Source organism: Mirounga angustirostris, unplaced genomic scaffold (genome assembly GCF_029215605.1).
Source record: "Mirounga angustirostris isolate CCGP_5_RB_7025 unplaced genomic scaffold, mMirAng1.0.hap1 SCAF_13, whole genome shotgun sequence".
NCBI lineage: Eukaryota > Metazoa > Chordata > Mammalia > Carnivora > Phocidae > Mirounga > Mirounga angustirostris.
This window is the reverse complement of record NW_026991721.1, coordinates 89,289,171-89,316,590: the sequence shown is the minus strand read 5'-3', so window position 1 is coordinate 89,316,590 and position 27,420 is coordinate 89,289,171. Positions and strand designations below refer to the sequence as shown.

Below are 27,420 nucleotides of genomic sequence, written 5' to 3'. Positions count from 1 at the left end.
TCTGAGCCTGTCCCTGTTGGGACTTCAGATGCTGCCCAGCTAGAGTTTCCATCCCCTCCACAGGGGCCCAGCGGTCAGTCTCTGCTTGGCCCCTGCAGTAGTGGAATCTCACCGCCTCCTGGATGGAGCCCATACCAGCCTCAAAAGGCTCAGAGGCTTGGAAACTTATTATCTGGGTTGAGCCCAAATCTGTCTCCACGTTTATATAGATTGAATGCATTGCTTGTAGTTTGACCCTTTGGGGCCTGCAGAGCAGAACCGATATAACATAATCCCTTGTTCAGATATTCAAAGGGGGCTCCCATGTCTTATCTCCCCTATCCCTCAAATCTTTCTTACATATTCCAGATTCAAATACTCCTCCTATGACATAATGCAGAATCCCTTCACTAGCCTGATCAATTCTCTGAACGTACTTCCCTATACTTGTTTCAGCAGAGAGGAGTGGGACTAGAGGCTTTGTGTGAGTCATGCTTCTGTTAATGCATCCTCAGATAGCATTAGGTGAGGTTGCTTGTCTTTGTTGGGTTTTTTTTTTTTTTTTTTGACAGACACATTACACTTTGGAAATATTGAGCTTTCTGTCAACTCAAACACTGCTGTTAAATCATGTCTCTCCTGTTCTGCACTTACATTATTGATTTTTTTTTTTTGGCTCACGTGTTAGAAGCATTAAATTCTGACTTATTAGATGAAAATTAATCTTATTAGACTTAGCCTGTGGCCAAAATCTGTAAAGATCTTTTGGATCTCAGTCTTACATCGCCTATAAATTTGCTGAGCATTTCTTCAGCCCCCTTCTCAATCACTGATAAATATACTAAAGAAGAGGGCTAAGGAGAAAGCCTGTCCTAGAAGCCTTCCCCAAGCTGACCTCTGTCCTTTAAATGTTCCCTCTCTCACTGTCTCTCTCTCTGTCAAATAAATAAATAAAATCTTTAAAACAAACAAACAAAAATAAATAAATAAATGCCACCCTTTGGGTGTAGCTTCCTAATCCATGCAGCCATCCGCCGGTCACAGCTCTCCATGTCTTCCACAAGGGTGTCGCGGGAGGTACCTTGCTGAGGTCACTTAACACCATCCGTGTCTACACGTTTTCCTCACCTGCCAGCGTAGCAACCATGTTAAATCCAGAAACAGCTCCATGAGAGCAGGCACTCAGCCTTGTAACCTCAGTGCCTACCTAGCACGGTGCCTAGGAACTCAGGGAATATTTGAAGAAATGACCATTTGCATTAGTGGATGAAAGAAACTGGCCCAGATCAATGTGAAGATGAGCAGTATTCAGTTTTTCGGATTCCACCTTCTTTCTCTATTTTGAAAATTGGAACATTTGTTTCTACTTTCGTCCTTATAGCACCTCTTTAATACCCATGGGTCCTAAGATGACACCAATTTGCTTCCTGATGAGAAAGTAGCAGTTTAGGAAAGTTAAGGGACTTGCCCAAGGTCAAAGGCTAATAATGGGAGACGGTAGGATTCAAGCAATCGTCTTCTGGCTTGAAGGTACCATGATACTCTGTCTAGCCTCCCATACTCTGAGTTTGGGAGAGTTCCCCCAGTCCGGTCAACAGTGACAAGGTTATCTCTTCCTAACAAAAAATGATGGGGATCCAGTATAATAAAGCAGATAGATTTCTTTTAAGAAATGAAAGAGCTCATTCGCCATCTGCCAATCATTTATTGAGCCCCAAATATTTATGAGCATCTACTAGTGCCTGGCTATTCTGGGCCCTAGGAATACAACTGCTAATCAAGCCCTCTTTGAGCTTAAAGTTTAGTTGGGAATGGGAGAGAAAATAACTAAGCAAGTAGATGTGTAGTATCTGATCATAGAAAGGCCTATGAAAGAAAGCAGAGTAAGGGGACAGCAAGGGACAGAGGGGCTCTGTTTCAAGCTGAACACATGGCACCAGAGCAAAAATCTAAATGAGGTAAATGAGACAGCAAAAGCAAATGTCTTGGGGGTATCAGTACCAGCAATAATGTGCTTGTATTGTTGGAAGGACCATGCTTTTCCTTTCAGGAGGAAGGGACCTAGATCTATGATGAACATCCCAACTGTAAAACATCTGACTCTTTCAAGATGTATTCATTCATTCATTCAACAAAGGCTAAGCATCTACTCTGTGTCCATTGGGTGCCGTGGACGTAGGTGGAACCAGGGCTTGAGTGCAGGAGGCAGACAGGTATATCAAGCCCAACAGTGCTGCGTGCAGGCTAGCAGAAGAGTTGAGGCAATGTCACCATTCGTGACATTTTAGGGATCCATTTGACTAAAGAAAATATCTTATAAAAGCATTAAATTTGTAATGATGGTCATCCAAAAATTTAAGCCACCTAATCCTTTCTTTAAATAAAATTTTATACAGAAAGTCCAATATATAATATTAGAAGGAGTTGCTCTGGCACAAAATCAGGGGCCTAGGGATACCTTCAAAAACATCACATAGGACAAAAATCACTACCCAAAATACTTGTTATGGCTAAGAACAGAAATCTCTCCAGTGTCCACTAAAATCTGTTTACCTCCAAGTGCCCAGGGAAACCAAATTTAGAGAGCCATTCAATTATCAATCAAAACCATTAAAACAGTTACTTCTGGCTTGAGTGAAATGAAATAAAGCTCTGCCCAAATGAGAACTGATTCAGCCGGGGTTTTTTTTCCTGCTCTTCAAAGTCATCAAATCAACTTATTACAGCCCAGAACAGCCCAAATGACCCATAAACACAATTTAAAGGGTTCATCATTTTGGGTTTTTTCTGCATCTTGGCAGAGGTCACCACCTTCATTTGCATTAAGAATCATCTCTTTTGAAGAGAGCTAGTGCCCCACCCGGTTTTGTACGGTCCTAAATTATTCTCTAGAATATTCTCATCTGAAGAATGCTTTCTTCTCGCTGGAGCACATAAACAAATGGATGCTTGTTATACACTCACTGTTCCCTGGCACACATTCTCTCATTCACACACACACCACAGGCCAAGGTAGGCCTCCCAATTCCAGCTGGGGACCAGCTGTCCTGGCCACACTAACCCGCCGCTTCCCCTTTCTTCTTTCTGCAGATGACAGCAACTGCCCAGGCTCCCTCTAAGACCCAGGCTGTCCACATCTCTGCACCCTCGGCCGCTGCCAACACGCCTGTGCCCAGTGCCCCCATTGACCCCCAGGCCCAGCTGGAGGCTGACAAGCGAGCTGTATACAGGTAGGAGACTCTTCAGCTATGTCCGGAAGCCCCAGGCAGCCTCCAGTCCAGCTCAGCCCTGAGAGATGAGCATGCAGGCCAGTGGGTGGGCTCATAAAGGCCACGGCCAACAGCCACTCTCCTCACCACCTTCTCTCTCAAATCAATCTGGACATACCTCAGCTGGCTGCTGTGGGTTGACACTAGCTTCCTGGGATTGTCTAGTGAGGGGCAAGAGAGCCCAGGGAAGAATCTTCCAGAAGGACCCTTTTCTCATCCCAGCTGGGGATTGAGCCCTCATGGGCATCAGAAACCCTCAGCTCTGCTGATGGCCACCTCGGGATGCTCTCCTTACACGTCCCCCGTTGTTGCCTTTACTCCAGCAAGCCCACCGGACCACTGGACATCTGCCAGGACCATCTAGGACTTGGTATTACACAAACTTTACTATGCCTGAAAATCACTGGGGAGAGCTTCTTAAAATGCATATTTCTGGGCTCCATGCTCAGAAATGCTGAATCAGTAGGTCAAACTATAGGAAAAGGAAGAGGAATGTTTTGAAAAGCTTTCTAGATGAATCTAATGCAGCTGGTCCTTGGAGCACATGATTCATGGTTGTCTTTGTTTCTTAGCAAGAGCTGTGGTGTGCCGCCACGTAGGTTCCGGTGCCGTCCCTCCAGATGGGGAGATCGCTGAGAGCAGGGCCGGGCCCTGAATGTTGCAGAGGGTGGGAGGGGCTCAGGGGCTGGCTGTTCTGTGTCTGCGGTTGAGAAGAGGCAGTTGTCTGAGAGCAGCCTGAACGAAGCTCCAGCAGAGATTTTAGTCATTACGTCTCTGTGCGGGGCCCACACCGCTAGAAAAGATGCCCGAGTCAACGCTGAGTATTGAGGTTGGACCCTTACTCACACTCACTTGCGTGAGCACATACATTCCCGTGCATCCCGCAAGCACCTCTTGCCTGGGACCTCGCATACGCTGCAGCAGGTGCCAGGATCAGTAACAGGTGGAATGGTCCACCCAAGATGAATGGGAAGAGGATTGACTCCTTCCTCACTCCTCCCCGTAATGACAGTGCTGTTACGGTAATGGTGATAATTATTGCTGTTACCATCATTATCATTGGCATTATTTTTAGCTACTCAGATGAGCCGAAAGCCTCTAATGCCAACATGGAGTCCAGAGCAGTGAGGCCTGATCCGGAGGTCCTGCCGAAAGGGTCTTTCCCAGCCCCGGTGGAAGGATGAGTCACTGTGCTTGTGCCCCACTCTGCCCAGTGCACAGGTCAGGCCCAGCTTGCCTGCAGGGAGAGAGCCCTGCTTTGGACTCCAAAGAACTCCCAGATCTGGTCACAGTACCTGTCAGATGGAGCACTCCTGTCCTCCTTTCCTTCCTTCCTTCATGCTGTTTTATCGAACCCTCACTAGAATATGTGGAGGCGCTGAGCTGGACTCCAGGCAAAAGAGGGTAAACCTACAAAAGCAAATGCGTGGACTCTTCCCTGTCTCCGCAGGAACAGACAGATATGCCAGCAAGAAACCAATACCTTGTGGTCAGAGCTTTAACAGAGAAGGCTTCACAGAGGCGGCAATATTTGAGTTTGATCATAAACGGTAGTAAGAGAGTCCACCGGAAGGAAAAGTGGGCTGGAGTAGAGCCTTCCAGACAGAGCAGGGCCTCTGTATTCCAAGAATGGCCAGTGGCCAGAGCAACTGGGAGTGGGGAGATGAGGCTACACGAGCACTTGGAAATTAAACTGCAAGGTGGTCTTGGGCTTGTGTTGGAGCATGAGAAGGGAGAGGAGAGTCTCCCTGATGATCTCATGGCTTGGAGGGATAGCCGTCAAACTCCATGTAGAGCATTGCTACCCACAGTATGGCCCAGGGGCTGGCAGCACTGCATCACCCGGGAGCTGTTTAGAGATGCAGACCCTCAGGTCCCACTCGTACCACGTGCGGCATTTACGCACCATCCACCATCTTAGGCACCTTTGCAGACCCCTAGGGGACAGGGACCTGTAGTGAGCACAGATCATAGCCTAGAAAGACCCCTGATTAGTGGCATAACAAAAAGTTTCTGGAAACCCAGGCTTGCATCCCCCCTCCTTTCTGTACTAATCTCTCGGAGCTTTAGTTTCCCAACAGAAGCTAACCAGTAGGCTTAGTAAGATCACTGAGAGCCCCTGTAAGCACCTGGCACTGTGTCTGGTACAAAGCAGATGGGTTCCCTGGCCCTTCCCAAGATCCCAGGCTCATTCCCCACCCAGGCCAACCTGCAGGAGAAGTGGGTTACCTCTCCCATGGGAGCTGCCCATCATGATGTCACTTGAAATATAAAGGGCCAGATCTTCCTCCTACCAACACTTCTTCCTGCTCACCTGCCCACCTGAGCTTTACCTTCTCCCACCGGGCTGAGCCCCCAACAGTCCTCGGCATTTGCCCAAATCATCTCTGCAGCTGTCTGAACATGAAGAAGGAATCCCAGGTTGGTTGCCACCAATGGCCCAGCCAAACATGGCAGCCCAGCATCTCAGAACAACCAACACCTTTGCCCGGCTTTTCTCTGCAGTCCTTCCTGCCCCAGGGGCCCGGGGTTTTCTCTCACAACCACACCTCTCCCATTAGTACCAGCTGCTCTCTCTACAGCCATTGCAGGATGACTGGAGAGGGAGCTCAGCCTCCTAAAGGGTCGGGTAATTTTAATTAGATTTGCCTGCCTTGGGGCAGCCTGGCTGCTCCCAGGCACATCGGGGAGTCGGCATTTTATGTCAATGAATGTAACAAGACTCTTTCGATTCAGATTAGTGCCCAGCACCGACTTTTGGGAGATTCCACCAAGGCCCATCCCAGCACCACAGATGAAGGAAGGGTGGAGGGGGCCCTTCTCTGACCAGGCCCCTGCAGGGTGGCAGGGGGACAGTGTGACAAAAGGGAGGGGTGTGCCTGTGAGTCCAGGGAGCCTGCCAGTGCCCCCGAGGTTTTGTGTATGAGGAAGTGTTAATGAAATGTATTGGTTCTTTCTGATGTGGAAAGTGTGTGTGTGTGTGTGTGTGTGTGTGTGTATGTGTATGTGTGTGAGAGAGAGTGTGGCTGGGGAGAGGGGAGGCAGTCTGTCTTTAATTGGATCATACCAGAGCATCATCTGGGCTAATCAGCAAGGCAACCAGGAGCTCCCGCTCAGATTAATGATTGCAGTCTAATCCGAGCAGATCCCATGATTGGATGCACATCGCGGGTAATTGTGTTTGTGGCCCAAGAGCGATGCTGAGTGGGAGTCTGAGGAGGGGAGGCCCCATGCAGTGGGGACTGCAGGTTTGGACCTAGCTCAGTTCTCTCCTTCCCTAGCCCCCCACCTCCACCCCCACCTTTTCCCCCAAGAAGTTCAAACTTAGCTTGGACCATCCCACCGCACCCCTCCATGCTGATGGGCAGCGTTCGGTGCTGTCTAGGACCTGGTGGTTAGGTTGCCAGGCTGCACAGAGACAGGGCCAGGAGGGTGAGGTTAATCCAGCTTTTGCTCTCCCTCCTCCCCTCCGGTCTCCTTCATTCCCCTTTGAAGTGAGGGGGTTCCCATGGAAACCACGATGTCCTGGGGAGCAGAAGAGTGGCAGGGAGCTAGGCCTGGCCAGGTGCAAGGGGGGGAGGAGGTCGGCTTTGCGGAGAAGGCTCTGCTAGGGCGTCAGTTCTCCCCCCACAAGGCTGAAAAGCTCTCTGAGAACCGGGGAAGGGGCCCCGCCCAGCGCGGAAGAAATTACCCGCTAGTGATAGGGAATGCTGGGCTGCAAGCTTGAGCCGTGAGAAAGTAGTGGGGGCAATGTGCTTGGCGTCTGCATTGAAAATGCTGGAAAATCCAGCTGTGGTGCAGTGGAGAGGGTGGATAGCTGCTGCCCCCTGTATTTCTCCTCTGCGGCATGGCTCATGGTTGAACTGATTGCATTGACAGTGTTTCTGTTTCCCCCACTAGATCACTAACTCCATGAGGGCAGGGTCTATGTCTGTTTTATTCATTGATCCATCTCTGGCGCCTTAGATAATACCTTAGAGTTGGCAGCTTGGATGGAGTATGTACCAGAGCAGTGCTTGCTGAACAGATTCATTAAATAGGCAGTACCCCATAAATACACCACTGTTCTAGGCTGGCGGCCGGCAAACTGGCCATCAGGGGCGAGGGGATAGAGAGCCCTGCTCTGTAGCATTTGCTGATTTCCACCATGTAAATGCTTCCACCATGGCCCATTTCAAGCTACCAATCTGATCCCGCTGAACAGAGTTGTGAAGAGAGAGGCTCTTGCCTGCCACACAAGCAGCCAAGCTAGAGTCTCTGATTTTAAATCGGTCAGTACATCTTTTTTTATTATTTCTTTTATTTATTTATTTTTTAAAAGATTTTATTTATTTGAGAGTGTGTGTACAAGCGGGGGGAGGGGCAGAGGGAGAAGCAAACTCCCTGCTGAGCAGGGAGCCTGATGCCCATGCGGGGCTCCATCCCAGGACCCTGAGATCATGACCTGCCTGAGCCACCCAGTCACCCTTATTTATCTTTTTTTTTAAGAGAGGGAGGAGGGGGAGAGGGAGAGATCCCAAGCAGGCTCCTTGCCCACTCAGTTCCTAACATGGGGCTCGATCTCATGACCCTGAGATCATGATCCAAGCCAAAATCAAGAGTCAGACACTTAACCAACTGAGCCACACAGGCACCCCCTTTTTTGTTGGGGGGGTAAACAGGTCAGTACATCTTATAACCAGTTCTTTGGAATGGTTTTATTCATGCCTTAGCCATGATCCCACATTTCTCGTTCCTCACTGGCCTGGCTACCTCTGGGTTCTAAATGTAAAATGTTCTCTCTGAATGAGTTCATACTTCCAACAGTGTCTAGCATGGAGTAGGTGTTTGCAATTGTGCCTTTTCACCTTAACCCCGAGGCAGTGAAGTTTCTCCTTCCTAGTCTGTATCCAGCACTATCTCTTCCCATCTGCTTGAGCCAAGCCCTGCCTTCAGCCCAACCTCCCCACCTTCCCCAAGTAGATTCCAAGCCCTTCCTGGTTTACCCGTTAACAAAACTCCTTCCGGCAGCTCCAGAAACCCTGCATCAAACCAGGCTTCGCCTCCTCTGCAGTTTCCCGGCTTTCAGAGTCTTGGCCTTTCTCTGTGACACGTCCAGGTTTTCGGGTCGCTGTCATCTCTCTTCTTCTCAACACAGACTCAGAGCTTCTACCTGTGTGATCCCTCCCCCTGGGCAGCTGAAGTCCAGCTCTAGTCCAGGAAAAACAGTGCACATCTCTAAAGCCCTGTCTCTGTGATACTTGTTCCTGTCTCATCCGGACTGGGTCCCTCTAGAAGCCACACTCATCTGGGGAAAGATCAGAACAGTGCAGTGAAAGTGTTCAGATCGCTCTCTTGAGACCATCCTCGTGGAGGTCACCGAGGCTCCAGGCTTGGGTCCAACAGCCCTAGAGCTAAAGGTGTAAATTCAGTAGAATGGCCGCGCTGGGCAAGGCCACGCGCTCTAGAAATAGACTTGGTGATCACTAGCTTTGTCGCCTTGGGTGAGTTAATCTCTCTGAGCCTCTGTTTTCTCAACTATAGAAAAGAAAACAGTAACAGCTAGACTAAAATTAGAGACTATAGGATAGTACCGGGCACACAGATCAGTGTCTGCTGCATGGCGTGGGCCGCGGAGAGTGGGGGTGGGGGGCGAGGATGTTTTAGGCAAGAGGGGCCCGCACGCATAACCCTTGGCCTGTTCAAGATGCGAAGCAGTCTGGGGCATTCAGGGGGTTGGAATTCAGGGCTAGGAACATGGTCCTTGGATTTAGATCGCCTGGGTGTACATTCTGGCTCCACCCAAGGCACTAAGCCTCTGGGCCCCAGTTTCCTTGTCTATAAAATAGGGCTACAAATAATGCTATCTCTTTACCAGGGTTGTTATGAGGAATAAATGAGAGAATGCACGCTAGGTGCTTGGTAAAGAATCTCGAATTTGGTGAGCACGCTGTGGGTGTTCGCTATCAGACGTTTGGGGAAGTGCGAGCAGCGATGGGTCAGGCAGAGGTAGGACTGGAAAGGACCTGCAGTCGAGTGGTCTCCATACTGCAATTCAGCTAAACGTGTAGTGAGCTCTGCTCTGTGTAAAGCATTGTGTTAAGTTCCAAGAGGGGTTTTGAATAAAGAAGAGTCAGTCCAGAGAGTAGGAGAAAGATAGACATAGAAAGTCGCTATAATATAAACTTGGCACATAGGATGGTCTCACAAAAGTATTTGTGGAATTGACTGCAAGGCTTCTGGCCCACAGTGCAGTGTGGGAGAGTTACACTGCTTTTCCCAAGGGAGGCGAGCCCGAGGGACATGATAGCCAAGCTGCCTTTCCTGGGGCTGGGCTGGTCAGTGGGGCGGGAGGAAGACCCGAGGTCTGGAAGCTGGGCAGAGGGACTGGGTCCTGTTGTGCCTGTCCCCCTCAGCAGCTGCCTGGCCAGGGGACCCTGGGAACTGACACTTCCTAATGAAGTGTCTTTGAGGGAACACTTCCACCTTGTGACCAAAGGGTGTCCTGGCTCCAGTGAGTTGACCCTGGGGCTTAACCCTATGCCTTCCCTGGCACTGGGCTCAGTCATTCCTGGAATGTGCTGGGCGAGGTGGCCTGAGAAGAATGTGGAAGAAATTCAGCCATTCCAAGCAGAAAAGGCAGCACCAGATGCTTCATGCTAGGGCTTCTAGACTAGATGCTGGGAGCAGATGTTCCAGGCTGTGTTCTGGGCTGGGCTCTATGGGCTGGGGGCTCCAGCAGACTCCCTGCTCTTGGAAGCAGTTGGATTCACCAGCATCAGAGATCACATTTCAGCTGTTGACTTTAGTCAGGGGAGTGATCCTGCTAGAGCCTTCATCTGGAAGTAAAACCACGCTCAGTTCTCCCCTGGCACCAAGCAAAGCCTGTTCCCTGCCCCTCCTGCCGGCATCTGAAGGCCCCCCAACCCAAGCACAGCCTCTGAACATGCTGCTGGCAGACAGAGAGGCTGCAGCTGCCTGGTCCAGGGAGCAGGTGTGTTCCGAGGCAGTGGGTCCTGCGGCTTCCCCAGCTCACCGGCCTGGCCCAGGCCCGGCTGAGAAGTCCAAGTGCCCCACCAGGACAAGGCACACTGATAAGAGATTGGAGCCTGGAACCCACTGACTTTTATCTTCACAAGGTTCTATTAGGATTAAAGGAGATAACCAAAGCTAACCGCTGACAGTGCTTGGCACATAGAAGGCTCACAATGAATGGTGGCTGCATTCGTGTGTAGTTACTGTGATAAGTACGAGACTGGATCTGTCCCCCTCATAAGAGGGAAGATGACCAGCAATTGGGCCTCTCGCTGCTGGGAACCAGGTGGGGTGGAATAGGAGGAGAGCCAGCAGGTGGGGCTTTGAGGGTTCAAGTGACCAGGGGCTCTCACCAGGGCTGGACTGAGCCAGTCTTGCCCTTCTTTTTTTTTTTACCCCAAAGATTTTATTTATTTATTTGACAGAGAGACAGAGAGAGAGAGCATGAGCAGAGGGAGCGGCAGACAGAGGGAAAGGGAGAAGCAGGCTCCCCGCTGAGCAGGGAGCCCAGTGCGAGGCTCCAGCCCAGGACCCCGGGATCATGATCTGAGCCGAAGGCAGACACTTAATCGACTGAGCCACCCAGGCGCCCCATGTCCCAGTCTCGCCCTTCTTTTAACCATGGTGCCACTCTCTGATTTTCTCAAGCACTAGTCCATTTCATGGTGAAATGGAAAGAACATGACTAAGACTTCTGTCTAAATTCTGACCCTACCGCTGGGCAAATTATTTAACATCTTTAGATAAGCTGTCCTTCCTCACCCGATAGGCACCAAACGAGAACCCGAAAGACCTGCAAACATGTAAAGCCCTCCCCAAACACACAGAAGTATGATTATTATGAGAGAAGATTCTTTTGGAAACTCATTTGACAAGACAGAGATTCTCTTGCGCTGCAATGATCTTGATGCTCGAAGGGTAAACATGGCGGCTCAGGTCTGCGACCCCAAGGACAGAAGAGAAAAAGGGAGAAGGAGGAAGTGATTTCAGCAATACACAGGAAAGGGGGAAGAGCACAAAATTTGGAGTTTGGGTACCCAGATTTCAATCTCTACTCAGTCACTTACTAGCTTGATATCATTATTTAACTACAAGCTTCTCAGTTTGCTAATTGATAAAGTGGGAATAAGAAGGATATTGAGTGTTTGAATGCAGTAAGCACAGGGAAAAGCACTTCGTAACTTACAAAGTGCCACCAAGTGTGGGGGGGTGTGTGTTCAGTCACTGCCAGTGACCAAGTCAGCAGGGACAGAGCGCCCTCCCCCCAACACCCCGTCCCCCAGACTGAACCTCTGGTGCCTTGGACAGAAGCTCTGACTGCCTCTGTCTATCTACCCATGGGAAAGACACTTCCCTTCTCTGTGCCTGAGTCACTTCTCCTTAAAACGAAGAGGCTGGACATGAGATCCTAGCAGGTCTCAAGTTTTAGGTTGTTTGTATTCTCGCCCTTGCAGACTCGCCTCAGCAATCACTTCATTAAGATCTCACATTTATTATTATTATTATTATTATCTTTAAGGTGCTGGAGGGAGGGGGGTGTGTGTGTGTGAGTGTGTGGGGGTGAAGGGACGGGGACAGAGCAGACTGTGGCCTGCTCTGGGCCCCACCCTTGCCAAGAATGGACCTGTCCACCCACCTGGGGGAGGAGAGCTGGTTGGAGCCCAGGAACCCTAGCAGATGCGATTCCAATTTAGCAACACGAAGAAGTCCTCTCCAAGGCAACCCAGGCGAACACACCACCCACTAGGCAGGACTAAAAATACACCCGCATGGTTTCAACGTCACACCTGAAGTAAAAATACATCCAACCAGGAGCTGCTGGCTCGTTCTCCCCCACCCCACTCCGCTCTCTCCATCTGGTGCCTTCGAGGGGAGGAGAAATGGAAGGCCAGGCAAGCTCTTCCTTCACATTCACCCCCCTCCCTCCAGGACCCTGCCAGCCCCCACCCCCTCACACACCCAGCAGAGCCCAAAGAAGACAGGTCCTTTTGTCGCCATTGTAGCTAGAAGCTGCCAGATCGCAATGTCTGATCTGAATCCAGGGGTGGATTCTGAGCCCAAAAGAACTTGAGGACTATGTCTTAGAACCTTCCCTCCCACGGTTCATTTGTTCCCACTCATTGATTCACCAAATATTTATTGATCCTCTGTTGTGTGCCAGGCACTATGCTTGACCCTTGGGAATTCAAAAAGAGAGAAGACGAGCTCGTGGACCAGAGCAGCTCACCACATAGTGAGGAAGACAGATCTGTGCACATACAACTATAGTTAGTAGAATTTAATGAGTGTCATAAGGGAAATAAAAATAAATTCTTACTGGCAGTGCTTTTTTGGTTAAAAAAAAAAAAGAGGTTCTGAGTTCTGATAAATTGTACGTTGCCTCCCCTCCTCCTCTCTCTGGGCCTCTATTTGAATTGGCATGTGGGCTTGTTTTCCCTGCCAAATGAGGCAGTGGATATGGGAATAGAAATTTATTGGAGCCGATGGTGTCAATGTTGCTCTGAATAAAAAAGGTGCCCACACACCTTTCCAGGGAAATGGAACAAGCATTAATTGATAGCTTACTAAGTGCCAGACATTCTATGTGTTTCTTCATTGAATCCTTACGATAACCTGCGTGGTAGGTGATGTTAGCCCTGCTTTATAAAAGAGGAAACTGAGGCTCAGAAAAATTCAGTAACCTGCCCCCAAGTCACACAGCTGTCTCACTCCAAAGTCTATGCTTATTTCGGACCACCGAGCTTCTCACCTTAAACTATAAGCAAGGTCAGGATAGAAACCCCAAAGCATTTCCTAGGATGCTTCCAAGGAGGCCATGGTTTTCTTGCTGGAGAGAGCCACTAGGAAGCCTTGGTAGAATGGATGGCATCTTGAGATGGATACTGAAGATGATGAGAAGGGACAGGGATAGATGCTGGAACACAGTTCCAGTGACAGGAGCAGCAGGGGCAAAGGTGAGCAGTCCAGTTTGCCTGAGTTGGTGAAGGGGGTTAGTGAAGAGACAAGGGCCCAGGGGCCACCTGCCGTCTGACCAACACCACATTCTCTGCCAACTCTGTTAAGAAAAAAATACTGAAAAGAAGTCTGGGGCCACACCCTGAAGCCCCTGGAATGTTCGTCTGAGGATGTGAACTTTATTAGTTCATTAGCATCTTGGAGAAATGTCACGATAGTTGCCAGAATGAATACTTGTAATGGAGCTTCTTGGCCCTGAATAGGGGCCCAGGAAAAAGACAGGGGGCCATCCCAGAAGGTGGCTCTAGGGTATTGTCTGTGATTCTCTGATCCCAGCGACCTCTGACCTGAGGCACTAGAAATAAAGGATCAAAGTGCCAGGCCCCGGGTAGAGTTTCCAAGGTGGTGGGCCTTTGGCAACTCGAGACCTGCACTGTGTCTGTCAGTGGAGACGAGGGAGGATGGCTGCAGAGCGAGCCTGGTCATTGCTTTTCCCACCTTCCCGCACTGGCCAATGGACTCATGTCCTCTGTAGCAGTCTGACCCTGACCAGACCGCTGTCCCACCGGCTCATCACTGAACATCTCTACCCCGACATTTTGCTCTCTTACCAACCATTTCACCATCTGAACAGTCCATCCCTCATCCCAGCTAGGGAGGGCCGTGGAGGCTCTGGCCCCTCTTCCCATTGGAAGAAGCAGCCAGAGCCCGGGGAGGGGGTGAGGGCTGACACCCAGCCTCCTCTGCCCATCCTCCCCCTAGCCAGATGAGTCTGGGCTGTGAGGTCAGGTGCAGGACAGGCCTGGGGGCTCCAAGGTCAGGGACAGGGAGAGGAGGTGGACGGCCAGGCAGGCTGCCACACACATGGCTGGACCCATAATTGAGGTCTGCAGTCCTGGCCAAGGTCACAAGGGAAGGGATGGCTGAGAGGCTCAGAAGTGACAGAGTGGCATGACTGTGAATCACAAGGTTTATCACCCAGAAAGAGAACTCAACACTAATGTGCCCTGCTGCGTGTGACCATCCTGCACCTCCCCCCGCCCCTAGCCTGTCTACGGATCTAGTCTCTATCTGTCTCTTGTGTTCTTTGCATCTGAGCTTTCCTGAAGCTCTGTATTTTTGCATTCTTTCTAACTTTTTCCTGTCTCTGCTTCTGTATTTCTGGTCCTATAAGCAGGAAGAAATGTTAAAAAAAAAAAAATTTTTTTTTTCCCAAAAAACCCAGGTTGTCCAAGGAGGAAGGAAGAGAAGCAGAAAGAAAAGGACTTTTCTTGAGTCCTTTTAACAAAAGGAAATGAGCTTCAGCCTTATAGGGGAACTTGAAGTCAGGGATGAGTATATGAATTACCAAAGAAGTGATGGTTTCCATCCCTGGGAGACCTTTGAAAGTGGTGGAGAAACCTATCGGGCCAACTTATGTCAAGAATATCTGTCCCGAGGTGGGGAGGCATAAGATGGCGGTGTTGAGGCTCGCCTCCCCAAGGAGGCTCTGAGAAGCCTCACCGGGAGAGGGGCAGAGTGGGCAGCATTGCTTTGCCCTGAAGAAAAACTGGGGCTGGAGCGAGGGGTCGCTCAGCTCCTCGGCTGCTGGAGAGAGGATGGTGTTCACCACTGCCAAGGGCTTCAGCCAAAATCCCGCCCCGTCTCCAATCTGCCCCCCGGGGGGGGCAGCCCCACACAGCCCGGCCCCAAACTGGGCATTCCAGGCCAGCAAATGGGTGATGTGAAAAAAAAAAGCAAAGGCAGAAATGTCAGAAGTAATTAAACCCAACAATGGCTTAAACCCCTGTAGAAATCAACACATCCGGTTTAATCACCTTCTTAAGCTAGCACGAGACTGCAGTTCTGGGGAGAGTGGTTCTTTATTTCTTTGGATCGTTAACAGAAACTGCCTATCTTGAGCTTGATTTTGGTTCAGTTGCTCCTGAGGAGAGGTGAGGCGGGTGGGGGTGGGGGTAGGGGCTCAGAAAAGGAAAAAGAAATAATAAAATGTTATTTGAGATCATCTCTTCTTCCCCTCTCCCCACGTCTGCCCTGCTCCGGGCTCTGTCCGTACTCACAGCTCTCACCACCCCCAGCACCCAGACAGAGGCACAGTGCTGAATGTGCTAAATTAGGCCATTAGAGAAATTCATTTCTCTTTATTAGTCTGTGTCAAATCCTTTTTATTAGTGGCTGGAAACGACCTCTCTTCTGCAGTAAAATGTCATGCCAGTTCACTCCTTTTATTTGTTCTGCACTGACGAGGCTCAAACTCTCACTGAATTAGTGCAGTGAGATTTATTTCCTCCAAATTTTGAACGGCTTAAGAGAGATTGGGGTGGAGGGGGCAGTCAGGCGGGAGGCGACAGGGGGAGAAGAGTGGAGAAAGATCTGGGAGGGAGAAGGTGAGCTCTTATGGAGGTCAAATGTCCCCCGCTCTTTGGAAATAAAGTCTAACGGCCATCTTTCATATCTGGGCACTGGGGACTGAGTTTCCACATTCCTGCTTCTAGCCTCTGAAGGGTATTGATTCACAATGGGACAAATCTGGACAGCAGGAAAAGGAACTCCTTAAAACCCACTGTAGCTGGACAAACGAAAGCTCAGGGTACGCCAAGGATAAAGAAGCAAATCCCACACCTACCTGGAAATTCTTCTTCCCATCCCTTGCCTGGTTCAGACAGGCCCATTCATATCCCTGGTGGCTAAGATGCCCAGCTCCCATGGTCCCTGCCCTATTCACTCCACCCTACCCCAAGCCTGTAGCAGTGGCTTCCGGCCTCATCGCCAGCCTTCTGGGGTGATGTTGGAGGGTAGCTTAGAAATACAGGTCAACCCATAGGCCGGGCAGCTGGGGAAGGGGCTGGGACTGGGCTGCAGAGGAGCGCGTAGCATGACTGAAGCCTAGAACCCAGCCAGCTTGTTGGGAAACAGCCTGTTTCTTGGGGGGGGGGGCGGGCAGAGTGTCTCAAGGGTACCCCCCCCACATGGCAGTCTGGGTTTATCGAGGGATCCAGGCGGCTAGAACATGGGAGCCACAGGCAGCCCACTGACCCTGGCTAACATTTGTACAAAAGCTGTGGGCAATCTCGGGTGCCATCTGAGCCCCTGGGCTCAGGGATCCAGGGATCAGAGTGGGCAGAAGCAGGAACCTGGGGAGCGTGGTATCTGAGAAGAGAGATTTGGGAGCTGATAGTGTGGCCCCAGTGGGGAGGGGCTGGAGAGAGGGGGCCATGCCAGCATCCACGAGAGTTCTGCTCTGTGCTCTAGGGGCCCCTGGTTAAATTGGGGGCGGGGGGAGGTGGCAATAGAAAGTATGTTTCTTTCTTCTGAGAGATAGCAGAAGCCATAGAAAACACCCCAGCTATGCCCTCACACATGGACACACACACACACATACACACAAACACACACACACACACGTTCTGGGGAGATCTGACACCTGGAAGTGAGAAGTTTATAAAAAGGGCCCATGCTGCGGCTCTGCATAGAAGGTGCACATTGTTCCCCAGTGTGTGTGACAATGTCCCCATCCTTCCTCACCCTCCCGCCTCTGATCTAACACCTGCTTCTCTCTTCAACCTCATCTCCCTCCATTCCCATCCTGCCTACCTCGCTCCACACACACTCATCTGGATTTTGTTCTAGAAACAAGTCAAGCTCATTCCTATCTTAAATGCTTTGCTTTTTTTTCCTGTTTGGAACGCCCCTCCCTCAGATCTCTGCCTGACTGCCTCCTCATCATTTGAAGCTTAACTTAAATGTCACCTCCTCAGAGAGGCCCTCCCTGACTACTCTCTGCGCTGCAGGGGCAAGGACAGTGGCAAAGAAGACCACTCCCCCGCTTACCTGAACTCTATTGCTGGGAGACCCCATCCCTCTTCCCCGCCCCACATGGCATCCATGCTGTGTACACAGAACCCGCAAACCCCTCACACATACTGCATACAAATAACACGTAACGCATGCACACACACTGCATACAATATAGGGCATATGCACACTGCACTCACAGCACGCAAAATCCGCACCCGGCTTTCGTACCCACAACCCATATGCACCTGCATCCTGCATAGACACATTGTGCACGCGCACAAAACCAACACACGGGACAGGATGCTTGGATAACACTCACACCTGCTCTCGTCGACAGCCCACATTCAAGCCAGGTGCACACGCGTGCACACTCATGCACACACAGAGGCCATCCCCTCCCCCTGCAGCCGCTGCCCACCCTCCCTGCAACCAGGGAGAAAGGAGCGTGCGGTGACCGGCGGCTACTGTGGGGCTGGGGTGGGGGCTGCACCCCCACCACCTGGCACGATGCTGCGGATTATTAGTTCCTGGTAATTTAGTGCCCTTGTACAGAGTCGATTTGTGCCTTTCATTCCTAATTGATCTAGTGGCTGTTTAAATGGCAGCAGGCATCTGTTGAGAGTAGGAAGGTTCATAAGGCGCAATAATTCATAACACCGTCTGGAATTTGCCTTTCATGTCCCTCAGCTAAACCACTGCAGGGCTCTGCTTAAATTACAGCCATTGAGGCTTTCTTTGGTATTCCACTCAGGGCCAGGAGAATCTTGCATTAAACTGGGATCAGGTTAGATTAGACTATAATATGCTATGGTATTAGTGCCTGCAAATGAAGACTTACGCTGGAGTTTAACCCCCACACCTGGTTTTCTCTTTGTCTTCAGCCGGCTGGGTAAGGGAAACCCATTGTTTGCCCTACCAGCTTCCTTCCAGAGCCGAATGGATCTTCTAGCCATGGGGGGCTGCCCATGTGCCGGCCTCACACATTGACCTTTTTCCCTCTCCAGACTGTAACCTAGGCTGCAGCCTGGGGGTCCCACTGTTCATGCAACAACTCCCAAAACAAGGGTCGGGAGATGGTGTCCAGGGGCACCAAGTGGCTCATCCGAAGCAGGAACGTATCTCTCCTCATCCGCTACTGCCCCTGAGCCTGAGTAGAATGCCCAGTAGGTGTAGGTGTGAGTGTGGATGGAACTGAGTACCTTCTGTCTTTTTGCCCAGAATTATTAGAATCCCAGCATGGGACAGGCTGTTAAGGGTTCCCTCATCTACATACAAACACTGTGTAGGCTGGATAGTCAGTCTTCCTCTTGCTGTGTTCGTAGCATACTGGAAGGGAAAACGCATGGTCTGTTTGCCTTTTCAAGACTCACTGCGTTCTCCAATATGGTAGCCGTTAGCCACATGCGGCTATTTACATTAAAATTAGTTAAAATTAAATAAATTTAAAATTCAGTGTTGCAGGCACCACAGTCCTATTTCAAGTGTTCCTTGGCCTCCTGTAGTTAGTGGCTACCATACTGGACAGAGGAGATTGTAGAACATTTCCATCATTGCAGAAAGCTCTGTCAGACCATGCTGGCTAGAACATGCCTATTGGCAGAGGCCTGAGAGCCAGGCCCGACATACAAACTTCCTCCTCTCCCAGCAAGCAGGGCTTAATCAAAAAGAAAAGGGCTGAATTGTGTGTTCCCAAGGGACCGAGGAGAGCCCAGAGAGGGATGGGCAGATGCTCTTTTGGAATCTCAGTGGAAGGGAATGGAGCTGCAGGTCCAGGGTCAACAATCTGTGCAAACACATGCACCCATGCTGGATGCTAAGACCTCATTGTTCACACGTGCTGAGGAGAAATAAGAACGATGTGCACTTATAAGTGCAAATAGACACACACATATAATATGCAATAAATATTTCATGGGATCCACATACCTCTTCCAGACTCTGGACACAGTGAAGAGTAAGGTGGGCTTGGCTCTTGCCGTCATCTAGCTCACAGTCTAGTGAGGAAGGCCAATAATAAAACAAACAGTGGGGCGCCTGGGTGGCTCAGTTGGTTAAGTGACTGCCTTCGGCTCAGGTCATGATCTTGGAGTCCCGGGATCGAGTCCCGCATTGGGCTCCTTGCTCGGCAGAGAGTCTGCTTCTCCCTCTGACCCTACCCCCTCTCATGTGCTCTCTCTCTCTCTCTCTCTCATTCTCTCTCAAATAAATAAATAAAATCTTTAAAAAAAAAAATAAAACAAACAGCTCAGAGAGCCATCAGCAGAGGCTAGGGGCAGGGGAGTGAAGGAAGCTTCCCAGACTTGGTGATATCTAATCGAGGATCCCTAGGGTTAATCAGGCACTGAAGTAGGCACTCCGGCTTACATAATGCATCCTGGAACGACACCCACATGCTCACACATGCTCACACTCACGCTGTCTTCATTTGCTGATTCATCATCCGCCACCAAACATTTAGTAAGTGCCTGCTATGAGCATGCAGGGCAACATCCTAAGGATACAGTGATCATTAAAACGGGGACAATCTTGGAAGAGAACGGTGATGCTGATAATCATTGAGTCACGGTTGTGCTAAGTGTGCACTGATAGAAAGGTGCAGGGAGATGTCATACGTGTAACTGGGGTGTGTGACCTAAACTGAGTCAGCCAGTAGACGCAGGACAGGTGGAGACACCTGCCCGCCGTGTGTGGACGTGTGTGCGAGCTCACACACATCCCTCTGTGCACGATGGTAGACACACACTTGTGCACACCTGCTGCCCTCAGCCGGCTCCAGACGGCCAAGAATGAGTCTGTGACCCACCACTACTGCTCACATCCAGGGCTTTTCTGGACACTTCCTATATGTCCTTCCCAGGTTAACCTTAAACCAGAAATGGACACATTTCTGTGAAGGCTTATACCCCTCATCTCTCACCAGATATCCACGCAGCTTATCTGACCAAACAGAAAAGTTAGGCACCCAGAGGGGAGGAATAGAGCCCTCTAAGGGTCCAGAAACCAGGACACTGGATCCTCCATGCCAGGGCATGAGGTGCTGCCACCCAGGCTGGCGTGGGGACTGGGGATGTTCTCAAGAAGCAGGACCTTGGGAGAAGAACTGACGGGAGTGCGGGAAAGGGGCCCTGGTGGCTTCTGAGCCCAGCCAGCAGCAGGTCTCTGTGTGTGCGCATGTATGAGCTCTTGATGTCCCCACAGGCACCCTCTTTTCCCGCTCCTGACGCTGCTGTTTGAGAAATGTGAACAGGCCACCCAGGGCTCAGAGTGCATCACCTCTGCCAGCTTTGATGTGGACATCGAGAACTTTGTCCACCAGCAGGAACAGGAGCACAAACCCTTCTTCAGCGATGACCCAGAACTGGACAATCTGGTAAAGACCCTCCGACCCCCACCCTGGCTAGGGTCTTCCTAACCTCTGATCCTTCCACAAGCCCTAGAAATGATCCTTTTATTCATTCCATTCATTCAACAGAAACTGTGAGGTGCCCACTATGGGCTAGGCCCTAGATGCACCCATTCTAGCAGTTGAGAACCATTGCAGGTTCCTTAAACCAAGGGTTGCATGCCCAGGTTTTGCTGCCAATGGCCTTCTGTTCTCTGCTCACTGCGGCACCTACATCCTGCATCCCAATACCCTGCCCCCCACCCCACTTGCGGTGCAGAGAGGAGGGAAGGAGGGGCAAAGGAGCCAGAAGGCGTGGAATAGCTGCTCTGAGGCCCGGAGTCCTGGTGTGTTAATAAATAATGTCTTAGGCTGCTCAGTGAGGACCTGACGGCTGGCGCGCTCCAGTGTGGAGGATGAGGGCAACAGGCATATTCAAACACATCAATAGAGAAAATGACCTGGAGACACAGGCGTGTTGAGAAGGCCAATAGATGTCCTGCCCATCTCGGGGGGACACAGACCAGGCTCCTAAACCCAATTTATCATCCAGATCATCACTACAGGTTTTCTAAAATACACATTCCTGGGCCCCACCACCTGGGCAGAGTGATTCCGTAAGTTTGGTGGGCCCTGTGAATCTACATTTTTAAGTTTCCCAGGCAATTGCAATCATCAATAAGATTTGATAACCGCTATCATAGGTAACATCTGAAATTCTCTGCTGACCCTGGGAATTCTGCTGAGAGAGAAACAGAGCAGCCGCTCTATTCATTCATCACGATATACAGTTATCCCAGAATTATTAATTATTAACCACAATTTTTTATTTTTCTGTGGGTAGATTACCTAGACCATGCATGGTGAATTTGAAAACTCTGCAAAACTCTCCTCCATAAATTGATTATAGTGCTGACCTCCCATAGTCAGAGTTTAGCTGATACCTGCTCCCAGAAGGGAAGTAGAATTAGAAAAGCAAATGTGACACCAAAAACAACGGAAGAAAATGTGCACACACACGCGTGCCCACGCACACGCACACGCTCAGAGCACCTACAGAACAGATCCCAGTGACTTACGTATTATTCTGTGCTGTGAATTATGCACCCCACTGCTTCTCTCAAGAGTTGAACGTGATATTTTATGGAGTCCAGAAGAGCTGCCAGGAGAGCCCAGGCTGGCCTGGAAATTGGTGAGGTGTGAGAGGGGGGCTGGCGGTTCGAGAGAGGGAAGCACGGGCCGGCCGTCAGCGTTGTTAGCATGGGTACCTGCGGGCCCTGGGTCGGCTCTGCTCATCCCTGGCCCTCCCTCTCCCCTGGCTGGGATGGGGCAGCCACACTGCCCGGGAGCCCAGCCCACTGTCCGGTTCCCTGCAGGCTGGTCCGGCCCCACCCTGTTAGTCAGCGGGTCACCATCTCAGGACCGCCACTGTGACGTAGGCCTTGCGATTCAGCCCTGCAGCAGCCACGGAGATAGGAGAGGAGGCAGCTATTTCTCAGCAGGGTGGGGCTGCAATGGGGCCGGCAGAGCCGCAACCCACTCCTGTCCCATGACACAAAAAGAAGCGGAGGCCCAAGTTGGTAGAAGGTGCCTCAGATCAGGCTGAGTCATGGGAAAGAACTGAAACCTTTTTAGGAAGCAGGAGTCCTGGGGCAGCAAACCTCACCCGCCTCGCCCGCCACTACCTGCCAGGTGAAGCGCTCACAGACACCCTGAGAACAGCCTCCCTTTCTAGGATAACCTGGAATTTACCAAAAAGTGGCCACAGCTCTGTGCTCTCCTCTTGCTAACACCACCTGGGTCTCCCGGGGTTTTGTTCCCTCAAAGAATCCGATCTCTTGATTCTGCCCAGCAGAACTTGGTTAAATGTCTTGCCCCAGTGGCCCCAGCCCTCTGGTGTTCCCAGGTCTTCTATCCCAGGTGACCGGGCTGGGAATGGTCCAGTGGGCGGAACGGTCCTCAGACACCGCGTCCACCCACGTGGACCTGATTTACTTAGAGGTCTTGGCCACAGTCAGTGGCTTGGCCGACCGGTCGGGGGTTTGAATAGAGAGTTGAAGGAGCTCTTGGAGACGGAGGACCTGAGCCTGGCTTCACGGCTTAGCCCGTGTGCAACTTGAAGATGTAACCCCTCTGAAGCTCGGTTTCCTCGTCTGTAGAGCTAACACACCTCTCTCGGGTGACGGCAATAAAAAAAAATTAACAAGATGGCATGTGGCACGAAATGTCCTTTAAAAATGCGTGGCATCCGGAAGGTTAATCTCAAATGCAGTATCGCTAAGGTAAGGAGGTCCGCCTTCCCAGCATCTCCTCCAGGCCCTCGAAGAGACTGTGGGGCGGAGACACTGCAACTTTATTTGCGGGGTCAAGCAGTGCCCTTTGCCACCCCATTTGTAGTCCTGTGTGGGGAGGGGCGGCTGGAGAGGCCAACGACAGGAACCGTCATTAGAACAAGAATCATGTAGCCAGCACAGCCGAGATGCACATAATTAGAAATTAGAAAAAGGTCAGATCGCGTCATTATCAGCTCAATCAGCTGCTGAGTGCCACAGCCAGTTAATTTGGCATCTGTATTTTTTACAACCCCGCACACGTAGCCCAACGGACTGTAACTCTTTATCCGGACAGATATACTGCACAGTGGAGCAGGGACATAAAATGAGAGACCCCAAGCAAATGAGCTGAGATAATTGAGAGATTTATTTTTTATATATATGTGTGTCAGGGCGGCTTTCCTTTGCCCTTGAATGTTGACTTTCACAGATGGGATTGTCAGGAGGACATGGGGGTCCCCCAAAACTTTGTCCCACCCTGGCCCACACTCTGATCCTGCTTTCTCCCGAGCCCAGAGAGCCCATAGGACCCAGCCGTGGCAGGCCAACCATTTGGCGTACATGCCCCCACCTCCAGCTGCCCGTCCTCCATTCCTCCATTACTCCAAGCAAACTGCCTTGCTGAGCCATCCCTTCCCCTGCTCCCAGCAGTCTCCCAGACAAGTTCCCATGGGAACCGCTGATCGTGCTCTCCCAGAGCTGCCCAAAGGTCAAAGAGGTTCCCAGATCACAGGCTTCTGGGGGAACTTCCCTCCCCTGGCTAGCCGCCTCTCCCACAGCACTGATGCCCAAAGAGAGACTCAGTCACGAAACGCTAAGGGAAGAGCACAACCACGGGGAGAAGCCAGTCCAGCCCATCCGACTACCCATTTTATAGATGGGGACACTGAAGTCCAGAGGAGGGAAAGGAGTCATTAGGACCAGAACCCAGGTCTGCCTGCTCCCAAGACCCTGCTCCTTCCAGGGTCTCCTCACCTCTCTTCTTCCTGGGGGCAGTAAAGCCCTCATTTATAAATGCCACCAGCATCTCCATGCCCCTACCACCCCTCCCCCCACCCATCCCCTGGCACCCACTCTCTAACCTTCTCTACCTCCCTATTTCAGGACTATGGGGGTGGCTTGTCACCCCCATGGTGGCTAAGCTGGTATGCCCCCCGCTGAGCTCCTTGGGGGGGATACCCTCCCCCCACCCAGTCCCCACACTCAACCAGGGCTCACCAGGCCCATTTCTCACCTGGCCCACTGATCCCCTGCTTGGACCTAGCAGCCTCTGACTGGCAGTTGGTAAAGTTTGTAAAATTTGCAAGTTCCCCAAACCCCTTTGAAAGGTAAAAGCTTTTTGTTTTATAAAATCTGATTTACGGGCCCCCAGTGCAGTGCCGAGGTTTTATATATTATGCAAGATTTCAAACCGAGGCTGTAAAACGTACGGTTTCAGTTTCATGCATGGAATTTTTTATGTGTAAATTTTTTAACATTTATGGGGCACGTTTTAATGAGACTCTGGTGTGGCTCGAGGGACAGATTATGGCTGCCTGACTGCAAAGCCAGCTCCAAAATGGGGCCCCCCAGGCCCCTGAGCCCACTCTAAGGAGGCAGGGCCAGAGGCCGGAGGCTGTGAATAAGGAGGCACATGAAGGAGCCAGGCCAGAGCTCTGGGCCCACAGAGACCCCCGGCGGCCCCGATCAGAGTCGTTCACTTCAGCCTGCAGCCTGACTCTCTTCACCGACATAGGAGCAGAAAATCTTACCAACACTAAGCTAGGGAAAGCAAGTCTAATCAAAGCTAGTCGTGATTAACATTTATAGAGCACTTACTAGGTGCCAGGTGCTGTTGTAAACACCTTACATAATATTATCTTATTTAATCCTCTCTTCAAACCCACAAGTTATGTGCGTATTATGTGTATTATTATCCCCATTTTTTTTGTTTTAAACATTTTTTTAAATTTTTTACTGTTATGTTAATCACCGTACATTACATCATTAGTTTTAGATGTAGTGTTCCATGATTCATCGTTTGTGCACAACACCCAGTGCTCCATGCAGAATGTGCCCTCCTCAATACCCACCACCAGGCTAACCCATCCTCCCACCCCCCTCCCCTCTAGAACCCCCAGTTTGTTTTTCAGAGTCCATCATCTCCCATGGTTCGTCTCCCCCTCCGATTCCTCCCCCTTCATTCTTCCCCTCCTGCTGTCTTCTTCTTCTTTTTTTTTTCTTTACATATATTGCATTGTTTCAGAGGTACAGATCTGAGATTCAACAGTCTTGCGCAATTCACCGCGCTTATTATCCCCATTTTAAAATGAGGAGATCGAGGCGCAAGGTGAAATCACTGAGGTTCAAGATCGCACAGCTAGTCCGAGGCAGGGGTGCGAGTCAGATACTGCGCAGTCTGGAACTCCGGCACCCACACTCTTAGCCGCCGTGCTGACCTATAGCCACTGGTCTCCTAGGGCTTTCTGTGTACCAGCTCTTGTTTTTAGTTCTTTCTAGATGCATCTCATCTAATCCTCAGTACAACGCTGAGGGACTCACTACTATTATCCCATTTTACAGGAAAAATGGGGAAAGTAAAGTGCAGAGATTAAGTAAATTGTTCAGAATTTCTCACTGGATGGAAGACCCAAGACTCAGCCTCCAAAACCCATCGTTCTCGAGCATGCTTCTCTGTGCAATTCTCATGACAGCCCCATGAGGTAGTCTTTGTCATCCCCATTTTACACAGGAGAAAATCAAGGAGTGAGAGTCCTACCACCAATACGTTACAGAGCTGGGATTTGCACCAAGTGGGTCTAACTCCCAAAGCCCACCTCTTCCCTCTAAACCACTTGCTTCTCCAAATTCTGAGGACATTGGAGGCGAAGCACCATGTTATTGACTTAAAAGTCATTGAACTTGTCATGCATGATGGCTTCCATCATCATTTTATCCCCAGTCGTCTGGCAGTTCTCCCATCCCTGGTCTTCACCTTTTTCCCACGTCCCATTCCTTGTTCCAGGGACCCCGCACTTCCAACTGCTCAGATCCAGCTGGTGGGTCAGGAACAATTCCTGATTTGATTTTAGCTTTGGCTGCCCTAATGACCCGCAGGAAATATCTGAGCACTTTAAGGAATGCGAGTTTAGAAACTCTTTTGTCTGTAAGTGAGGGAGAGTAGTTCCAGCTTCCCAACTTGCAGAGGGAGGAGAGGGTGAAAAGAGCCTGCCCTCCACGGAAAGGGTGCCTCCCTAACTGCCGCGCGGGATTTAGGTTACCTGAACATATTGCCCCTGTGTCTCTGTGGTTGTGAGACTCAAATGAGATAATGATGAGAAAAGCATGTTGCAAATCACAAAGTGGTGTGTATATATACATATATAAGTGTTTTGGAAGGCAAGGATTTATGACCATCAAGGGCAGAAGCCACAATCCTACAGGAGGCCACTTTTTAGAAAGGAACTTGGTGGTAGTGGGGTGGGGGAGAGGGTTGGCATAAAGAATGGACATTTATCAAATAGCTACTGTGTGCCCAGAACTTTTGCATACTTTGTCTTATTCAATTTTCATACCCACTCTACCGGGTAGGTATTATTATCCTAAATTTTACAGATAAAGTAAAACTGCTTGTCCAAAATCAGCAGGCAGGAAATAATAGATTGGGGACATCACACCATGCGACTTCATAGCCAGCTAGAAGCCCCAGTCCTGTGTACTCTCCCGGGACCGGTGAGGGGCTAGTGTGCAGTGGTGTGAGGCTAAAATGTAAGGTCGCATCTTGTTTTGCTTTTTTTGAAGGATACTTCTCAGAAGAAAGGGACTGTTTCTTTATTTTGAAAGTACAAGGGAGAGAGAGAAGCTGGAGGTGAAGCAAGACTTGGGGGAAAAGATTGAGAACACATTCATCACGTTTGATGATGATATTAAATTAAATGGAATTGTTATTGCTCTAGAAGATTTGAAATAACTTTTTATATGACATTGATCACTTAGAAAAATAGTTTAATAAATCAGAGTTTTATTCTGATTTAGAAGCAAAAACCCGAAATTGCAAACGCGTAGGATAGAGAATGATTTACTAAACATAAATACAGGAGGAAAAACACTGGGAATGCTTCTTTTTCTACTCACTGAATATGGAATAGCAATAGAAAAGCCAACAGGATATTAGAAATTATTAAAAGAGGTTTAAAAATTGTACCCATTTGCTTCCCTGTGGTTTCTAAGATATTTCACATCATTATCGCCTTTAGCCTCATCAACTCTTGCAAGCAAGGGATGATCATTATCCCCATTTTCCAAATGAGGAAGTTGAGGCTCACAGAAGTCATGGACTTGGCCCAGTAACACCTAATTTTGTAAACAGTAGGCCTGGATTCAGGTTGTCTGACAACATCCCTCACAGACTTGCTACTCTGCCTAATAGCCACCCCCACTAATGGTACGGCCCATCTCTTTCTGTAATATTGAATAGGTCCTCCATATTCATTGCCTCGGAATACCATTATGATTTACTCTACCTTCTTAAATCTTTAAACCAAGCCTATTATCCCATACAAAAGTCATCCTTCAACTGTGCTTTGTTAGACCAAAAAGTAGGTCCACTTTTGGCCACTGGGCACCAGATCTGGTGTAAGCTCCCTGTGTATTTTATTTGAACAAAACCATTCTGAGTAGATTTTACTTTGTATTTTATCTTCTCTGTTTG

General features: G+C 50.0%; 1 protein-coding gene across 13 annotated transcripts in view; it reads left to right on the top strand.

The window, feature by feature from the left end:
- PKNOX2 (PBX/knotted 1 homeobox 2) overlaps positions 1-27,420 on the top strand; it is a 308,095-nt gene that overhangs the window by 240,790 nt on the left and 39,885 nt on the right. For all 13 annotated transcript variants that reach the window (XM_054512208.2, XM_064577276.1, XM_064577273.1 and 10 more), the window contains 2 exons: positions 3,070-3,209; positions 20,214-20,385. In XM_054512208.2, the coding sequence (XP_054368183.1) occupies positions 3,070-3,209; positions 20,214-20,385 (312 nt within the window). The remainder of the gene's footprint in view (positions 1-3,069; positions 3,210-20,213; positions 20,386-27,420) is intronic.